Below are 21,400 nucleotides of genomic sequence, written 5' to 3' on the forward strand. Positions count from 1 at the left end.
TACATTAGCAGCCCCCCCTTTCAGGTCTCCATTATATTAACAGCCCCCCCTTCAGGTCTCCATTACATTACCCCCCCCCCCCCCCTTTCAGGTCTCCATTACATTAGCAGCCCCCCCCTTCAGGTCTCCATTACATTAGCACAACCCCCCCCCCTTCAGGTTTCCATTACACTAGCGCCCCCCCCCCCCTTTCAGGTCTCCATTACATTAGCGGCCCCCCCTTTCAGGTCTCCATTACATTAGCAGGCCCCCCTTCTTCAGGTCTGGTCTCCCATCTCTTGACGACCTTTTTGGGTGTGTCCTCTACCTTCCCGACTTTCTTTGACCTCCCCAATGAGCCATGTATGGTGCTTTATATACCCATCTTACCCCTTTGTTCTCCCCCGTTTCTCTACCTTTTGATCATCACAGGAACAGATTGTCAGATGGTCTCACAATGTTATTTTGCCTCTGTAAACCGTCTACCTGTGAAATCAAGCGACCTTCTTATGCGAGAATCTTGGGAAACAATGGGTATTTGGCATGCATGGAATCCAGACATGCAGCATTATACATAGTCCTCCATCCTGATCCCAATAAATAATATCAAATATGGAATCCTACGATAGTCATTTTCATAAGGTCCATTTCTTATCACTGTATTTTATGAATAACAATTTATGTTTTCCCACAGGATGCCTTCTGGGTATAAAGCTGCGGTCATGTGTAGGAGGTATCTTCCAGTAGTTATTACTGTTTCACTCTTTTTGGGCCTCACGTGGCATCGAAACCTATTTCAGGTGAGAAATAATGTTCAGTTTTAAGGGAATTATTGTACTTATTAATTTATCACCAACATTAAAAATTGGTAAATAACTTTATCATTTCTTTGAGATCTGTCACTAAAATGTGGACAGATTTGGGATTAAAGGGGAACTATTAGCAGGTTAGAAGAATCCCTATTGTGCACATGGTGCCGAGGAGGAAGGTATGTCTATTACCTGCATTCTCAGCGCCGTTCCCGTGTTATTAGCAGTGTAATCCTGGGTCCGTAGCACTGTTAGGACCATTGCCCCGCCTCCAGACCGCCCACTGCATTGATTATCATTAGAAGGAGCGGGGCATTGCTGTTAACGGTACTCCAGACATACCTTCCTCCTCGGCACCCGTGCACAGTAGGAGGCTTTCAACAAGTTAGATTCATCCAACCTGCTGATAGTTCCCCTATCCTTTAGCTCTTTCACAAAAAAAACCCCACAAGTCTGGAGGAACACAAGCTTATTTTGAGGATCTGTTACTGCATTGTCTAGGATAATAGATTTGCATATTTATAGATAACATATTGGTTTTTTATGGCCCATAAACTGCAGGATTCATTGAAGCAGGTGCTTCAAAATTGTCTAAGTCCACCAGAGGAGGCAAAAAATCTACAACAAATCAACAATCGACAAATCAACGATCGACAAATCAACGATCAACAAATCACCCAAAGGACTAATCCACCTAAGACTGAACTTCAAGCAAAAATAGATGCAATGTATCACAAAATTGAAAATCTCATCCCCAACGAGACATTCACAACTTTTTCCGCAACCACAAGTGGGAAAAAAAGCCAGGTTTCCCTTATAGACTCTCGAAAGAAATATTGTGTCGGAGAGGAATTTGTGGTACGGATTGATATGTACGACCATTTGGGTAAGAGGAAGACCTACGGAGGAGACTTTGTAAGACCAAGACTCATTTCTGAAGATCCTGAAGCTGCTGTTTCTGGAATTGTGAAGGACTTCAACAATGGGTCCTACCATGTGCACTTTCCCTTGTACTGGGAGGGTAAAGTCAAAGTCAACATCCTCTTATTCCACCCCAGTGAAGGGGTGGCTGCTTTGTGGCGGGCCAGGCATTCCAGTCTAGGAGTTATCGGTTTCGAGGGAAAATTTGAAAGATTGGGTAAAGAAGCCTTGAGTAAGTGTGGGTTTGAACTTGAAAAAGAAGAGGGTAAGGAGATCTGCGAGTACAAGGACGCTCTTTACGAGGAGGCCTACTACTGCTACAAAGTTCCAGGCTTCGCATGTGAAAATCTAAGAGACATGAGGGGCTACGAGCTAGATGTATCATATCTCACTGCGGCGGAGAGAGAAATGTTTCAGAGGTACATTGCCTATTCTCTATACTTACTAAAGAGGTCTCGAAAAAGCCCCAAATTTTTAAAGTCAATGTACATCTGGAAAGCACTTAAATGACTCAGAGCCAACTTCCTTATAATTGGTTGTACGCATAGCACCATGGTGGGAGGCTTAGCGAGCAAGGGAGTCTAATAATCTGCAAGATCGGCGCTCACTTAATAAGCCTATTACATGGCTATATATGTATGGGTAGCGATGTTCGTGCAGTCCTTGCCTTAAGTGTAAAATAATAAACTATATACATACCTGTTCATGGTCCCCAGTGTTCTTCTAGCTTCTGCCCGCTCCCCTGGAATTTCTGTGCCGGTCTCTAAAGTGACAGGCGCTCAGCCAATCACTGGCCAAGACGGGACAGTGCCAAGACTGCGGGGAGCAGGCAGAAGCAAGAAGAACACCAGGAATGTGGACAGCGACTCCTCCGATACCTACGAGTGTAGAGCCAGGCGGTGCCATCTGCTGTGATCTGATATATTGGACTAAAATAAAGAAGGTTCTTCACTAAGACTGGTCTATGTAATTACCCATGAAGGTTGAGGCCACTATGGAGGTGGAGCTCTTTAATAGTGTGTAGCTAAGACATCTTCATAACGATAAGAGATCATTTTTTGTGACCTCAAAACCCTCTGCACCGGTTTTGTGCAGTTTGTAGTTTAATACAGCATCTAGTAAGATCTTTAGGAGCACTTAGGGCCCCCAGAGCACCGATCTCCATCCGTCCTTCTCCACTGATAGAAGAGGTGGGCCGGCTGGGGGTGACTCTGGCCCAGTGCTCCAAATAGCCTTAGTAGATACTCCTGGCTTTTATAGTAGGTTTGGGTGGAGGGTTGATGTGCTTCTAGAAATGTCTATGTAGACCACTGTTGACCATGAATGGAAGTTTCCCAGGCCTTGTACATATTTACCAAGCACAAAGGGCACATGGTTTTACAACTACAGCTACAAGGTTTTCAGCTGGACAATAACAGCAATAACAACTGTATCCTCCAATGTTGATGCTATTGGGGAGGTTTATGGCCGGACAGTTGACCTAGGTGTGAAAGTTGACATGAAAATTTTGACAATTACAAAAGGGAATGGGTATACATATGGGTTCCCACACTCACAACTACAATGAGTTTCACACATATAGCCATACAAAGCCAGCTAATCTATATACAGTATATATATATATATATATATATATATACACCGGCATGTAGCTTCAAAACCAATGACAGTAAAAATCAACATAGGTACAACGTAAATATGCAAAAAAAAAAAAAAAAAACAAGAGCCCGTGGAGCATCATTTAAGAGTCTCCAAACACAGGATTAGCCAGATATCCCTCCGGGAAGGGTCCAGCCAAGGGGTGGCTCCTGTAGGGAAACCACCAAAACCACCTTTTTTAGTGGCCCTATAAGTCAATGTAATGACAAGGGAAAAACCAAGGCCAGGTAGCCATCCACAGACAGCTGTTTTGGGGTGTTGCCCCTCATCAGTGTGGAGCAGGATTCTGGCTAGGTGGGAGCAATGCCTAGTAGAGCCATAAGAGAAACAGATCGCTGATCTCAGCCAGACCAGCCAAACGACAACACTGCCAGCTTCCAGCTAAAGCGCTCAATGCAGTGAAATTCTAGGGGCATTGCCCTAATATTTTATTAGATCTTTATAAAATGTTAGCTCTTTACAGTTTTTGTTTTCTTTTTTAGTGAAAATATTGCTGTTGAAATCCCCGCAACATTTGATTCCGTAAGTGTTAGCAAATGTAAAGGTAAGTTTTTCTGAACCCAGACAGCATATAGATTTTAACTCAACAAACCATTCAATATAGGATGGACAATGTATGCTTTTGGCCTTAGACATGCATATACAGTGGTTTTGCAATAAATAAGAATATCAACAAAACATTTTTTTTCAGTAATTTAATTCAAAAAGTGACCTCATATATTCCATAGAGTCATTACATACAGAGGGAACTTTTACAAGCGTTTATTTCTGTTAAAGTTAATGATTATGGATTACAGCCAATAAAAACACAAAAGTCAGGATTTCAGAAAATTAGAATATTATATACAGTAAAACCAACACAGAAATGTCGACCAATTGAAAAGTCTGTACAGTAAATGCCCTCAGTACTTGGTCGGGGCACCTTTAGCATGAATGACGGCATCAATGCGGCAATGTGGCATGGAGGCGATCAGCTGATGGCACTGCAGAGGGGTTAGTGAAGCCCAGGTTGCTTTGATAGCGGCCTTCAGCTCGTCTGCATTGTTGGCTGTGGTGTCTTTCATCTTCCTCCTGACAATACCCCATAAATTCTCTACAGGGTTAGGGTCTGGTGAGTTTGCTGGCCAATCAAGCACAGTGATGCTGTGGTTAGTAAACCAGGGATTGGGACTGTTGGCCGTGTGGACAGGGGCCAAATCCTGCTGGAAGATGAAAATTCCCCCAAATCTTTTTGTTGATATTCTAATTTATTGCAAACCACTGTAAAAATATACATATATAAGGCATCTGACATGTTTTATATCATAGACCTCATGGATGGGGCCTCACTTTCTGCATCTGCTGCAGTCTATTATTTATAGGTGCTGAGTCCTCTTCTCCTATGGGAGGACAAAGCAGGACTGTATAAATCATGTAAGTACATGAAACCTATGATTAGTTCCTGTTTTTCCTGTCTCAAAGTAACGTTAGGTCACCAAAAATTTCCATGTAATGTAAAACAGTTAATAGAAGTGAGGGAGGAGGGAGATGCAGCTGCAGTTTGTCATTGTGAATGTGAGAATGCATGTTGTGAGAGGGAGAAGCATGGGAGACATCTTCTATAGCACTTTATTCTCTCATGGAAGACTCCTCTGGGATGTCTGGGTCTGGTCAGGTGGTGAGTCTTAAGGATGAAGGAGGAGGTAGGCCTCCCCAGGCGAGGAGGAACTGAGAACACAGTCACGTACACAGTCACTTGCACTCTCTCTTTCCCATCTTTGTGGTCATTTATATTATCGTTGATGAATTTAATAGGCCACATGTAGGATACAGTGATTGTTCTTGTGTTCAGTTTACACCAAGCTCAGAAACATTTTCTACTAACGTATCAAAAATAGTAGATTTTTAGATTGAAATATAAAAAACACAGATATTACCTCTTTAAAGCAATGTAAATCCAAAGTGTAACATAGGCACAGAACACAAGATAAAGCTATGGAACATGGTGAACATGGTGAGGGGTTATTTGTAGGAGTTATCCAGGATTATAAAAACATGGCTACTTTTCTCTAGAAACAGCACCACTCTTCTCCTGAGTTTGGGTGCAGTATTGCAGCTCAGTTCCATTGAAATGAATGAGGCAAGCTGTAATACCACACAAAACCTGAGGACTGGGGTGGTGCTGTTCTTGCAAAAAAGTAGCTATGTTTTCAATAAACCAAAATAATGACACATAGGTGTGCACTGGAGTTGTATACTCAAAACGCTAGGCGGTTTTTGTCCTATTTTTTTTTTCTTGCACATTAGTACAATAAAACAATGATTGCCAAGGTAGACGCACCCTTTACTGCGAATCAGACTAACTACTAATAAAATCCATGAATAAAGTAATTACTCCATTGACAAGGTGCGGCTTTATGAGGAATGAGCTGGTATCTGCACTGGTAGACATGCCAAGTAGCTATTTTTTACTAGACACCTTTATGGTTCTTGCATGTAATGGTTTTATTTACACTGTCACTGCCATTACAACTTACAAAGTCTAAATCAACAGGAGATGTGAAAAAAGCAAGTTTGCAATACACATGCATAATTTTTTGTTGTTGTTGTTGTTGTTGTTATTATGCTGTATAACAGCTATACTTACTGTATCCAGGTCCAGTCTCCTGAAGGCAGCTATATAACAGCTATACTTACTGATTCCAGGTCCAGTCTCCTGAAGTCAGCTATATAACAGCTATACTTACCGTATCCAGGTCCAGTCTCCTGAAGGCAGCTATATAACAGCTATACTTACTGTATCCAGGTCCAGTCTCCTGAAGGCAGCTATATAACAGCTATACTTACTGTATCCAGGTCCAGTCTCCTGAAGGCAGCTATATAACAGCTATACTTACTGTATCCAGGTCCAGTCTCCTGAAGGCAGCTATATAACAGCTATACTTACTGTATCCAGGTCCAGTCTCCTGAAGTCAGCTATATAACAACTATACTTACTGTATCCAGGTCCAGTCTCCTGAAGACAGCTATATAACAGCTATACTTACTGATTCCAGGTCCAGTCTCCTGAAGGCAGCTGTATAACAGTTATACTTACTGTATCCAGGTCTAGTCTCCTGAAGGCTGCTATATAACAGCTATACTTACCGTATCCAGGCCCAGTCTCCTACAGGCAGCTATATAGCAGCTATACTTACTGTATCCAGGTCCAGTCTCCTGAAGGCAGCTATATAACAGCAATACTTACTGTATCCAGGTTCAGTCTCCTGAAGCTTTTTAGTCTTGTCCTTATTGAAAAAAACAGAATAAGCATAAGAATTAGGCTCAGTACAGAGTCACAGCTCAATGTGTCCATCAATCACATGACTGTCTTCTCTGTGAGTGCTCAGATGACCTGGACTTCCTGTTTTTGCACTCCTTGAAGAAAAAAAAAGGGGAGGAGATATAGACACATTGGGGGGCACCAGGCCTGCCTCCAGTGCATAGAGCCAGACCGGTACAGGGAAAAAACATTGCTGAGTATTAGGCAGCGTTTAAAAAAAAAAAAAAAAAAAAGCACAGAAATTAAAAATAGCAGAGAATGCCTCCACCCGGACAGAATATTTTACACAGGAAGTTTCCACAAACGTTGCATAGATCATTAGTACAGGTGAATGGAAGAAACTTTGTAATATATCAGAGGGAGCTGAGAAGAGAATTTGGAGCCATATGAAAGGCTAATATCTTATGTAAATATGAAAATACCACAGTGAACAAATGATGTGTACGTAGACCGAAAGATTCACGAACGATTAATGAAAGATTAACTAGGATTTTATGCTCGGATAAAAGATGCCATCAACGTCACATGAACAATTTTTCGCTAGCCGTTTCATTGTTGCCTGTACACACATGGAAAGATTATTGCTTAAAGGGGTAGTGCGGTCTAAATGATTTTTTTACTAAATAACACACATTACAAAGTTCTACAACTTTGCAATGTGTCTTATTTAAGTGAATGGCCCCCTTCCCCGTGTTCCCCCCACCCCGGAAGTGTGATGCCGTATACTCACTGAATCACTGTCGACCCCGACCGCCATCTTGGGTCGAACACATCATCTTCAGGAGGCCGGCCGGATTGCTCCAACCCTCCCTCATGCCGCCCCCCCTCCAGCGCGTCATCAGCTGCTCAGTCGCGATTGGCTGAGCTCTGTTATGCTCAGCCAATCTCGGCTGAGCAGCTGATGACGCAAGTAAGGTATTAATAAAAAGTACTAATGGTGCAAAATATGATGCCGCAAATAGCCCCATAGACCAAAAGAAAAAATTACACCTCAAATAGCCCCATAGACAAAAAGAAAAAATTACGCCTCAAATAGCCCCATAACCAAAAGAAAAAATTACACCTCAAATAGCCCCATAGACAAAAAGAAAAAATTACGCCTCAAATAGCCCCATAGACCAAAAGAAAAAATTACGCCTCAAATAGCCCTATAGACCAAAAGTGTTATAACAGATCAGAATAGAGAAATTTTAAACACATCTATTCATTTTTGAAAAGTATTGAAATAGATAATACATACATAATGTCAGTTTTACCATACATTGAAAGGCGTAAAGACGAAACCCCCCTTACAAGTTTGGCGTTACAAAGTACAATTGTTGGAAAAATATAAGAGCATATATGTCTGTAGGTGAAAAAGTGCAAGCGCTATGGCCTCCAAAACATGAGGTAAAAAACAAAAGTGCAAAAATAAAAATTAGCCCCATCCTTAAGGGGTTAAAAGCATTTTTTCTGATATCTAAGAGATTGAGAGAGAGATTTTTTTTTCCTATTCAAAAAAAGTGTTTTATTTAAAGTTTTATGAAAAGGGTTACAAAAGCATAGAAACAGACAGTGTCAAGAACAGCAGCAGACCACTGATCACCTACGATCAAAAAGAAGGTATGAATAGCAACTAGAGATGAGCGAACCTGGAGCATGCTGGAGTCCATCTGAACCCGAACTTTCGGCATTTGATTAGCGGTGGCTGCTGAAGTTGGATAAAGCCCTAAGTCTATGTGGAAATCATGGATATAGTCATTGGCTGTATCCATGTTATCCAGACAACCTTAGAGCTTTATCCAACTTCAGCAGCCACCGCTAATCAAATACCGAACTTTCGGGTTCAGATCGACTCGAACCCGAACCCGGTTCGCTCATCTCTAATAGCAACATAATGTGTGTCACTGGAGCATTAGGAAAATAACAATCAGGTGTGAGTATCAAACATACTATCCTTAAAGAAGAAGTCCGGCCAAAATTATTTTTTATATGTTATTACTGATGGAAAGTTATACAATTTTCTAATGTACATTAATTATGGGAAATGCTTATATACTGCTATTTCCCTTAATTTAGTGTATCAGGAAGTGTTAGAATTCTCTCAGAAGCAGTGACGTCACGACGAATGGTGTAATTCCTATGGAGTGTCCAGCAGGGGGCGCACTATATATAGAAGTCAATGAGTACCATTGACTTCTATATATAGTGCGCCCCTGCTGGACACTCCATTGGAATTACAATGGATGTGTATGTAAATGTAATATACAGTATTTTTGATTGAATACATTTATGAAATACTTTGGGGAGCAAGTGTCTTTGCTCCCCAAAGTATTCCATAAATGTAATCAATCAGTACATCACAGTAAGCCCGCCAAACCGCTGCCGCCCGCCGCTACTGAACGCCCGCCGCTCTGGACTACACTCAACTACTACTCTCCCCTCATAGCATGAGCAGGTGATGGGAGAGTAATAGCTGGGTTATATCGCCGCCGCTGATGCGGCGCAGAGGGAGCCGCTCATCACTGCAGCCATCAACCCCCTCCTGCTGCTTCCTTACACTATCTGATGGCTGACTCCCCGCCCGGCCGCCGGCACGTGTGATCGGAGAGCGGCGGCCGGGCGGGGAGTCAGCCATCAGATAGTGTAAGGAAGCAGCAGGAGGGGGGAGCGGAGGGGGATGATGGCTGCATTGATGAGCGGCTCCCCTGCGCGGCGATCTCGACTACTACTCTCCCCACCTGCTCATAGCATGCGCAGGTGATGGGACAGTAGTAGCCGGGTTATATCGCTAATATCACCGCCGCTGATGCCGCGCAGGGGAGCCGCTCATCAATGCAGCCATCACCCCCCACCGCTCCCACCTCCTGCTGCTTCCTCACACTATCTGATGGCTGACTCCCCGCCCGGCCGCCGCTCTCCGATCACACGTGGCGGCGGCCGGGCAGGGAGTCAGCCATTAGATAGTGTAAGGAAGAAGCAGGAGGGGAGAGCGGAGGGGGATGATGGCTGCAGTGATGAGCGGCTCCCTCTACGCGGCATCAGCGGCGGCGATCTCAGAGATATAACCCAGCTACTACTCTCCCATCACCTGCTCATGCTATGAGCAGGTGGGGAGAGTAGTAGTTGAGTGTAGTCCAGAGCGTCGGGCGGTGGCGGTTTGGCGGGCTTACTGTGATGTACTGATTGATTACATTTATGGAATACTTTGGGGAGCAAGTATTCCATAAATGTATTCAATCAAAAACACTGTATATTACATTTACATACACATTTATTGTAATTCCAATGGAGTGTCCAGCAGGGGCGCACTATATATAGAAGCCAATGGTACTCATTGACTTCTACATATAGTGCGCCCCCTGCTGGACACCCCATAGGAATTACACCATTTGTCGTGACGTCACTGCTTCTGAGATAATTCTAACACTTCCTGACACACTAAGTTAAGGGAAATAGCAGTATATGAGCATTTCCCATAATTAATGTACATTAATTATATAACAATGTACAAATGTACAAATTGTATAACTTTCCATCAGTAATAACATATAAAAAAAAAATTTTGGCCGGACTTGTCCTTTAAAACTAAACAGTAATCACTGAGATGAATTGCGGGAAAATGCCCCACAGCCATGTACCCTACATGGGTCTTAGAACAAGCGATGGCTACTAAAGACTAAAGGAAAGACAGGAGTCAATAAGGTTACTTTCGGGTTGCTGGCACCCACGATCAACAAGTATTTAAACTCACATTTTGCTAAGACAAAATTTGTGCAACAAAAAGAAAACAGAAGGAAGACAAAATAGATAGGAAAGGGAGGGAGAAGAGGGTATCATCCCGAAGAGTACAGGCCTACCTCCGCCAGGTAGAGTAATGATGACCCGGGTGCTCGGGGATATCTGTAACACTGAAAGGGAATGCGTTTATTGACACTGGTTAGTATTATATAGGGCCCGACGAGGAACCAGGACAGGTATCCGGGGGGAGAATAGGAAGTCTAGCCAGCAAAACCACGTTTTTGAGCATTTAGTGGACTCTCGGGGGGTTGTTGCTAATAGTTTTTGAGAGCTAGATCTTACATTTGAAAACGTCCAGCCAAGATTTGAAAAAAATTCTGCAAAGAGTGTCTGTGGACCTCTGGACCTCGCACGTCACTGTATCAGTGGACACTCTTGTTCACTTTTGGTGGTGCTGGATGGAAAATGTGACTTTACTTCTGGATCTCTTCCACCAACTAAAACTCATGACTGAGTGCCCCAGCATCATCAGTTTCTAAATCTTATAGTTATTAATGGTGAAATTTTATGTTCTTGCATTTATTTTCTCAGATCAACCAGAAGCCCCGAAGCCCAAGTGTGTGACCGGGATGAACTCTCCTCTCCCGAGCGGATACTTCTATAACAATGTCTGGAGACCCGTCTACTGTAACATGACTTTATATAAAACTGCTGACGACTTTACTAAATGTCTGGAAGGGAAGAGGTTGTTCCTCATCGGAGACTCCACGTTACGTCAGTTTATAATGCACTTCACCGAGGGAATCAATAGTAAGACGTCTACTTAGAAAGTTGTCTTTACATTCTCAGGTTATGTTCACACTGCGTATGAATCCGTCCATAGTGCGAACCGCGAATATACGCACGTAGTTTTGAGGTTGATGCGTTCGCTGGAAAGTATACGATATACGCCCGCACAGTGCACACTACGTATGAGCTTACGGCCGCATCGTATACAGCGCCGTGAAAAATGAACGAGACCATTGTTTGAGGACGGAAATGTTGAAACTCACGGACGTGGATTTCCATGCGGTCCCGTACGGAGAACTTATTTCAGCCAAATTAAACTTGATTTTTTCGATCCAAAAGGTTTTATGTGGTTTACGGGGCTGGGCGAAGATTTCCAAGTAAATGACCTGTTTCAGATCGCTTCGAAACAAGCTAGGGAAGCATAACTGTACTACGGGCGTATGTTCGCGGTTCGTACGCATCCGGCCGCATGTCTATTTTTCCTACGCCCGTAGTTTCAGCCGCACATGTACGGCGGCGTACGATCTACGGACGGATTCATACGCAGTGTGAACATAGCCTCAAATTTGAATCCAACTGGAAAACAAATTAAGCTTTCCTTCAACTTTTCCCGGGAATCTCCCCAAACATAATAGAAGCCCTCTAGGCAAATCTGCATATGTATGTATGTATTATATTACAGAAAAATCTGAGTAATGATGCAGGTTGAGATTGAAACTTAAAGGAGAAGTCTGGGATGGGCGATTTTTTGTAAAAGTGCAGTGGAGGCTTAAAGAAATAATGGGCTCTCACCTTCCCTGCTAAAGCACTGATTCCACACACCGTTCCAGTCCCCCAAGTCCTGGCCGCTTTCTGGCCTGTGTTGGGACGTGACGTAACCTGACGGGACCCCGCTTCGGCCGCTAACTGGCTGAGCAGGCCTGACACATCACGACCCAGGTCCCAACACAGACCACGAAACGCCCGACACCTGGTGTAACAGGCCAGAGTATACCCCCAGCCCAGACTATACCCGGGGTTAAACTGGCCTAGGCCAGATTATACCCCGGGTATATTTTGGCCTAGGCTATTTTATACCCCGGGGTATATTCTGGCCTAGGCCAATTCATACCCCCTCAGGCCATTTTATACCCCCATGAAATCAGCAGCAGTGAGTGATATGCACAAGAAATACCTAATTTTTCACCATGTTATTGGGGATTCAGCTTTGTCTGCTGAGATAAGTGAGAAGCTGCTAATGGAAATCGTAAAAATCTAGTCACATGGGGGAGATTTATCAAACATGATGTAAAGTAAAACTGGCTCAGTTGCCCCCGGCAACCAATCAGATTCCACCTTTCATTTTCCAAAGAATCTGTGAGGAATGAAAGGTGGAATCTGATTGGTTGCTAGGGGCAACTGAGACAGTTTCACTTTACACCATGTTTGATAAATCTCTCCCATAGGGGACATTTATCATTGCGTTTGCACATTTTAATTTTAATTTTTTTTTTTTTTTGGGGGGGTGGGGGGCTAATAATGAGATTTTGTGAACTTTAAATATCTGTGCAAGAAGGTTTTTCCGCTATTTTACATCAGTTTGCAATGCCTGCACCCTTTTTCAAGGTTTGCAGGGGGGGGGGGGGTTCTATTAACTAGTTTTCATTAGATTTATCATGTGCAAATTTTAGTTTTTTTGCGCAAAATGCTACCTTAGTGTAGCTTTGTAGCCAAGCTGTTTTAAGCTGGGTTCACACTGTGTTTTTGCAGTCCGTTTTTTTCCTTTCCTTTCGTTTTTTTTTTTTTTTTTTGGACCGCGTTTTGTGTACGCTAGAAAAAGATGTGATTTGATCCGTTTTTCAATCCGTTTTTTTTTTTTTTTTTTTTTTGGTGCAAAAAAGGATGAAAAAAACGGACTGCAAAAAATGCAGTGTGAACCCAGCCTTAGGCATAAATTGTGCAATAAATCGTGCAAGATGTATAAAGGCGCTTGGGTCTAATGATGATTTTTGCGCAACAATCATAACTTTTGGCGCAGCCCATAAAAACCTCCTCCATCTACTGTCAGCTCAGTGTAAGCACTGTATTGTATTTCCCAATAAGAGGAAGCAGCTGTGTGTCCGAGTATTATAAAAAAAAATAAAATATGCACACTTTTCAACAAATTAGAGTTAGGCTGGGTTCACACTGCGTTTTTGCAATCCGTTTAACGTATATGTTTTATGGAAAAAAACGGATGCAAAAACAGATGCAATTGTGTTTCATCGGTTTGGATCCGTTTTCCATTGACTTCAATTCTAAAAAAAAATCGGATGCGTTTCTGTTAGGGTATGTTCACATCTCGTTTTTAGCCCCACGTGCAGCCCGACGTGCGGCCGACGGCCACATTGACTTGAATGAGCAGGACAAAGTCATTATGTAACTACGTTCTGCTCATTTACCGGACGTACACGGCTTTTGTGCAGGACTCAAAAGCGTGGTCGACCAGATCCTGCACAAAAGCAGTGTACGTCCGGCAAATCACTGTCAATGTGGCCAGCGGCCGCACTCCGGGCTGCACATCCGCATCGTTTTTTTACTGATTCCTGACGTGTAGCCCGACATGGGGCCAAAAACGAGATGTGAACATACCCTTAACATACACTACTTTTCTGTACGTTAAAAAAAACGTATCCGTGATAACATTATGACCTGGAAGGATATATTCTGGCCTAGGCTATTTTCCACCCCCTGGTATAGAATATATCCCCTGGGATAAACTGTGGCCTGGCCTATGTTACACCCCCTGGTATAGAATATATCCCCTGGGATATACTGTGGCCTGGGCTAGAACTGAGAAAACCAGTGACATGATAACTTGGAGGGACATAGTCTGGCCTAGACTGTTTTACACCCCCAAATATAGAGTTTATCCCCTGGAGTATACTGTGGCCTGGGCTAGACTATCCCCAGGTTTATAGTATGGACTAGGCTATATTACACCCCTGGGTACGAAAATATATGCCCTGGTGTATACTGTGGCCTGGGCCAGGGGTGAGAAAACCAGTGAAGTAATAACATTATGGCTATGTTACACTCTGGAGTATAGTTTGGCCTAGGCTATTTTATACCCCGGGGTATACTCTGGCCTAGGCTATTTTATACAACGGGGTATACTCTGGCCTACGCCAAACTATACCCGGGTATAATCTGGACGGGGGTTAATCTGGCCTGCTACATCGGCACATTTACAAAAAATCGATCAGCCCAGACTTCTCCTTTAAAGTAATCCATGTGGCTATCTGGGGAGTGTCCCTAACCTCAATAGAAACCTGCATAGGATTTATTGTGACCCTGCCCTCCACCACCATGCACCCACACAAAAATTTACATTTGGTAGCTAGGCCTAAATTTATCAGCTGTTATACTTCCTAATGGGCCCTGCTGATTTTCCCTAGTTCCATCTTAACATGCAGGAAATAGAAGGAGATGGCCATAGCTTATTAGTGGGCTTTTTCTGTTTGCCAAGGCAGGGACTGATGATCTGCAGAACCTGGTGATCATCTGATTCACTGGGGGATCAGTGAGAGTAGTTTTTTTTAACACAGTCTATAACTTAAAAAAAAAACTGTACTCAGTCCTGGGACTACCTCTTAAATAAAAAAAAAATATATTTTTTTTTTGTCCTCTAACAGTAGCTAAGTATTTCCGGTTCCACGGATCAGGATGGGATGAGTGGCACAAGGCACTGGAAGCCATAAATATGGAGAAAGACATGTACATCTCCTATAAGAGGCATGGATTCCCCTTAGAACATCCCCCGTTCTATTACTTCAAGGAGGACATGTACACCAGCCGCCAGATTGACGGGTTCGTCGGGGGAAAGGACACCATTATTATGATTACAATGGGACAACACTTTAGACATTTTCCTATAAAGATTTTCATTAAACGGGCTTTCAATATCCGCCGATCGGTGGAGCGGCTGTTCATCCGAAGTCCAGACACCAAGGTGATCATCAAGTCGGAGAACACCAGAGAAACCTTTTCCCCAGTGGAGATGCAAGGAGACTTACATGGCTACACCCAGTATCTGGTCTTAAGAGAGGTTTTCCAAGGGATCAATGTTGGGTTTGTAGACACGTGGGACATGACGGTGGCATCGGCCACTGTGATCGTCCATCCTCCAGGATACACTTTTGAAGGCATCCTGAGTCTGTCTTTTAGTTTTGCTTGTTCATAATAAAACAAAAAAAAGGTGAATCCATTGATCTTGTCCAATTATCCATGTGTCCAGCTTTAGGCTATGTTCACGGAACGGCCGGTCTCTGCATGGATCTTTCGACCACAGGGATCTGATGCGGGCGCATCAGCGCGCGCCCTCATCAGAACCTCCCATAGCACCCATTGAAGCTTTTAGTTTTGCTTGTTCATAATAAAATTTTTTTAAAAAAGAGAAACCCATGGTGGTTTAAAACCAAGAGACTTGTCCTCAGTTTGGGTATGGAGCTAAACTGCAATACCACACACAACCACACAAGTGGTCCCGTGTATTGCAAGAAAGTATCTGTGTTATCTTCAAACTTTATATACTAAACTGTCATTTTTCGTTCTATATACCTAGTTTATATTGTTACAACATGCAATATACTTCTTCCTTGGGATAGTTTGACCTTGAAATATTAACTATAGCTTTGGTGCTTTGACCTATTTTTTAAGTGCTTTGACCTATTTTCACTATTTCATGAACAGCTTGAAGTATGGAGTCCCAAATAACCCTAATCCAAAGTTGGTAGAAGGAATTGCTATGTTCTACTTTTATTACCCACTCATTGTCTTTTATTATTATCATTAAGTAAGTGATGGCTTTATATGACTACAAATCCCTTGGTTGCTTCAATAAACTTTAATTATATTTTATAAAAAAAAAAAAAACAAAAAAAAAACATTTTTACATAACCTCTTTACTGGTGATGAGTGGGTCTGTGGATATTCAGTTTCAACCGGAATACCAAGATGAAACTGTTGCGATCCTTTGTGTGGAGAGAAGCTAGGAGGAGGCAGAGGATGTGATGGGTTGATGACGAGGTCCTAGATCCCACATGGACTGAAGCCCATGAGAGTCTGGCGGAAGAGGTAAGAGGTGGTGGACTTGCAGCACCAGCCACCCAGTGGCCCATAACCAGTTGGTAGGCTGGTAAAGGCCACCACACATTTAAGCCAGCTCAGAGGAGATCACTTGTGTGGCATCTTTGCTGGCAAAATGCTAACAAGAGGACCCTGGTGTTTTGCAGGTTGTGCCACCAGGAAGGGGTAGAGTTCTGTAAAATAAAGTAAGACGAGGTTAACAACAGGGATATGGATAGGTAACAACTCGGGTAGGGATAGGTAACAACTGGGGTAGGTACTGGTAAAAACTGGAGTAGGGATCGTTGTCTGTAAGAGCTTAAAAAGCCATTACCCTTTTATATTTGTCACAACCAAGTCCATAATAACAATGAAATCCATCATATCTGCAATCATATATAGTTGAATCTCCATGCCTGACTTTGTTGGAGCTGTGATCTAGGGGTAACTCACCTGTTTAGAGACCTACAACAGTTCTTGGTTCAATTCCCCTGATGGAAACTAAACTATATATCACTTATCACTTATATTTCTTTTAAGGAGCTATTTATGTATTTATTTATTTATTTACGTACGGCTTTTGATATTCTAATGAAAAATGTAAATAATTATAAAGGGGATATTGATGTTATACGCTTGTCAACTCCTCCCACTTGGGGGCAGTCTGCTACAATGGCATATCTTTCAGTGCATGTAAGTATTTGTTTGTTATGTAATATTAATACCATGACTAAGGGAGAACCCTAAAATGCCTAGGCGTGTTTTTAACGTTGTTTGTTATTTACTTTCTATTTGAACTGTGGAATCCAGAGTTTATTTCTATTCCACAAAACCGGGATATAGCCCGAGTCTTTATCCTTGTGCTCTACTACTGGAACTCCAGACAAGGTACTGGGATATGAACTTTGACTACCGCTCTGTATGAATTGCAGCCCGTCTTTGGACCCATTCTATCTATCAATATACTGTATTTCTGTAGGTGAGGTCGTTAGAACTGGGCGCAGTATTTCAGATGTGATGTCACTAGAGCTCTATACAGCGATAACACAATCTCCCTCTACCTACTGGTTGTACCTCTAGCTATACAGCCCAGATTACAATTATATATACAGCCCAGAATACAATTATATATACAGCCCAGAATACAATTAGCTTTTCCTACCACCTGGTTGCACTAGTGACTCATTTTACGGCTTCTAAGTTACTATTCTTACCTACCAAACCTTCTCCTATGTCACTATCCTTACCTACCAAACCTTCTCCTATGTCACTATCCTTACCTACCAACCCTTCTCCTGTCACTATCCTTACCTACCAAACCTTCTCCTATGTCACTATCCTTACCTACCAAACCTTCTCCTATGTCACTATCCTTACCTACCAACCCTTCTCCTGTCACTATCCTTACCTTCCAACCCTTCTCCTATGTCACTATCCTTACCTACCATACCTTCTCCTATATCACCACCCTTACCTACCAAACCTTCTCCTATGTCACTATCCTTACCTACCAAACCTTCTCCTATGTCACTATCCTTACCTACCAAACCTTCTCCTATGTCACTATCCTTACCTACCAACCCTTCTCCTGTCACTATCCTTACCTACCAAACCTTCTCCTATGTCACTATCCTTACCAACCAAACCTTCTCCTATGTCACTATCCTTACCTACCAACCCTTCTCCTATGACACTATCCTTACCTACCAAACCTTCTCCTATGTCACTATCCTTACCTACCAAACCTCCTCCTGTGTCACTATCCTTACCTACCAAACCTTCTCCTATGTCACTATCCTTACCTACCATACCTTCTCCTATGTCACTATCCTTACCTACCAAACCTTCTCCTATGTCACTATCCTTACCTACCAACCCTTCTCCTATGACACTATCCTTACCTACCAAACCTTCTCCTATGTCACTATCCTTACCTACCAAACCTTCTCCTATGTCACTATCCTTACCTACCAAACCTTCTCCTATGTCACTAACCTTACCTACCAAACCTTCTCCTATGTCACTATCCTTACCTACCAAACCTTCTCCTATGTCACTATCCTTACCTACCAAACCTTCTCCTATGTCACTATCCTTACCTACCAAACCTTCTCCTATGTCTATAACCTTACCTACCAACCCTTCTCCTATGTCACTATCCTTACCTACCACACCTTCTCCTATGTCACTATCCTTACTTACCAACCCTTCTATGTCACTATCCTTACCTACCAACCCTTCTCCTATGTCACTGTCCTTACCTACCAAACCTTCTCCTATATCACCACCCTTACCTACCAAACCTTCTCCTATGTCACTCTCCTTACCTACCAACCCTTCTCCTGTCACTATCCTTACCTACCAAACCTTCTCCAATGTCACTATCCTTACCTACCAAACCTTCTCCTATGTCACTATCCTTACCTACCAAACCTTCTCCTATGTCACTATCCTTACCTACCAAACCTTCTTCTATGTCACTAACCTTACCTACCAAACCTTCTCCTATGTCACTATCCTTACCTACCAAACCTTCTCCTATGTCACTATCCTTACCTACTAAACCTTCTCCTATGTCACTATCCTTACCTACCAAACCTTCTCCTATGTCACTATCCTTACCTACCAAACCTTCTCCTATGTCACTATCCTTACCTACCAAACCTTCTTCTATGTCACTATCCTTACCTACCAAACTTTCTCCTATGTCACTATCCTTACCTACCAAACCTTCTCCTATGTCTATAACCTTACCTACCAACCCTTCTCCTATGTCACTATCCTTACCTACCACACCTTCTCCTATGTCACTATCCTTACCTACCAACCCTTCTATGTCACTAACCTTACCTACCAACCTTCTCCTATGTCACTATCCTTACCTACCAAACCTTCTCCTATGTCACTATCCTTACCTACCAAACCTTCTCCTATGTCACTATCCTTACCTACCAAACCTTCTCCTATGTCACTATCTTTATCTACCAAACCTTCTCCTATGTCACTATCCTTACCTACCAAACCTTCTCCTATGTCACTATCCTTACCTACCAAACCTTCTCCTATGTCACTATCCTTACCTACCAAACCTTCTCCTATGTCACTATCCTTACCTACCAAACCTTCTCCTATGTCACTATCCTTACCTACCAAACCTTCTCCTATATCACTATCCTTACCTACCAAACCTTCTCCTATGTCACTATCTTTACCTACCAAACCTTCTCCTATGTCTATAACCTTACCTACCAACCCTTCTCCTATGTCACTATCCTTACCCACCATCCTTCTCCTATGTCACTAACCTTACCCACCATCCTTCTCCTATGTCACTATCCTTACCTACCAAACCTTCTCCTATGTCACTATCCTTACCTACCAAACCTTCTCCTATGTCACTATCCTTACCTACCAAACCTTCTTCTATGTCACTATCCTTACCTACCAAACTTTCTCCTATGTCACTATCCTTACCTACCAAACCTTCTCCTATGTCTATAACCTTACCTACCAACCCTTCTCCTATGTCACTATCCTTACCTACCACACCTTCTCCTATGTCACTATCCTTACCTACCAACCCTTCTATGTCACTAACCTTACCTACCAACCTTCTCCTATGTCACTATCCTTACCTACCAAACCTTCTCCTATGTCACTATCCTTACCTACCAAACCTTCTCCTATGTCACTATCCTTACCTACCAAACCTTCTCCTATGTCACTATCTTTATCTACCAAACCTTCTCCTATGTCACTATCCTTACCTACCAAACCTTCTCCTATGTCACTATCCTTACCTACCAAACCTTCTCCTATGTCACTATCCTTACCTACCAAACCTTCTCCTATGTCACTATCCTTACCTACCAAACCTTCTCCTATGTCACTATCCTTACCTACCAAACCTTCTCCTATATCACTATCCTTACCTACCAAACCTTCTCCTATGTCACTATCTTTACCTACCAAACCTTCTCCTATGTCTATAACCTTACCTACCAACCCTTCTCCTATGTCACTATCCTTACCCACCATCCTTCTCCTATGTCACTAACCTTACCCACCATCCTTCTCCTATGTCACTATCCTTACCTACCAACCTTCTCCTATGTCACTATCCTTACCTACCAAACCTTCTCCTATGTTACTATCCTTACCTACCAAACCTTCTCCTATGTCACTATCCTTACCTACCAAACCTTCTCCTATGTCACTATCCTTACCTACCAAACCTTCTCCTATGTCAATTACAAATTTATTAAAATGAACAGGACCCAGAACAGACCCTTGTGGCCGTCACCTGTAACCAGTCTCGTAATATACACCATAAACAACAACCCTCGGATATCTATTCTTCAGCCAACAACAAATCCACTGAACAATCCAGGAAAAAGTTCAATTCCCAGTAACTTCTCTATCAGCTCTTTATGGAGCAGTGTATCCAGGGCAGTTTCTAGGTCATTTTGGTAACAGGGCGAATCTTGATAAAAGCGCCTAACAGATAATGTTCTGCTCAATACAAAATCATTATACAGTGACTCACAGGTGACGTCTTCTTTGATCTGAGGCGTCACTTTCCCTTTTGCTCTTTATCCGGCCCAGGCCTCCATGATGATTTCTTGCACCTACGTTTCATCTCTTTAGAACCTGCGAGACAGACATCTCAGGCTCCGCACTTGCAGAAACTTCCTTCCCTTTTCCCACCTATAAGGTCCCAAACTGTAGTAATTCTGCTGTTTGGTGCAGTAAAGTCTGCATGGTGTGACCTCCATTACACTGACATACAGGATGCTGGGAAAGCTGAGTGACCTCCATTACACTGACATACAGGATGCTGGGAAAGCTGGGTGACCTCCATTACACTGACATACAGGATGCTGGGAAAGCTGGGTGACCTCCATTACACTGACATACAGGATGCTGGGAAAGCTGGATGACCTCCATTACACCGACATACAGGATGCTGGGAAAGCTGTGTGACCTCCATTACACTGACATACAGGATGCTGGGAAAGCTGGATGACCTCCATTACACTGACATACAGGATGCTGGGAAAGCTGGATGACCTCCATCACACTGACATACAGGATGCTGGGAAAGCTGGATGACCTCCATTACACTGACATACAGGAT

General features: G+C 42.9%; 2 protein-coding genes across 3 annotated transcripts in view; both read left to right on the forward strand.

Moving 5' to 3' along the window:
- Nucleotides 1–674: 674 nt before the first annotated feature.
- Nucleotides 675–15,379, forward strand: LOC138801839 (NXPE family member 4-like). Its single transcript, XM_069984939.1, has 5 exons — nt 675–779; nt 1,350–2,128; nt 3,851–3,912; nt 10,981–11,199; nt 14,832–15,379. Exons 1-5 carry the CDS (start codon nt 675–677, stop codon nt 15,377–15,379), a joined length of 1,713 nt encoding a protein of 570 aa, XP_069841040.1.
- Nucleotides 15,380–16,138: 759 nt separating this feature from the next.
- The window catches only part of LOC138801448 (NXPE family member 4-like), a 45,675-nt gene continuing 40,413 nt past the window's right edge, over nt 16,139–21,400 (forward strand). For both annotated transcript variants that reach the window (XM_069984293.1, XM_069984292.1), the window contains exon 1: nt 16,139–16,272. The gene's annotated coding sequence lies outside the window, so the exon portion shown is untranslated. The remainder of the gene's footprint in view (nt 16,273–21,400) is intronic.

Source organism: Dendropsophus ebraccatus, chromosome 9 (genome assembly GCF_027789765.1).
Source record: "Dendropsophus ebraccatus isolate aDenEbr1 chromosome 9, aDenEbr1.pat, whole genome shotgun sequence".
In the NCBI taxonomy this organism is placed as follows: domain Eukaryota; kingdom Metazoa; phylum Chordata; class Amphibia; order Anura; family Hylidae; genus Dendropsophus; species Dendropsophus ebraccatus.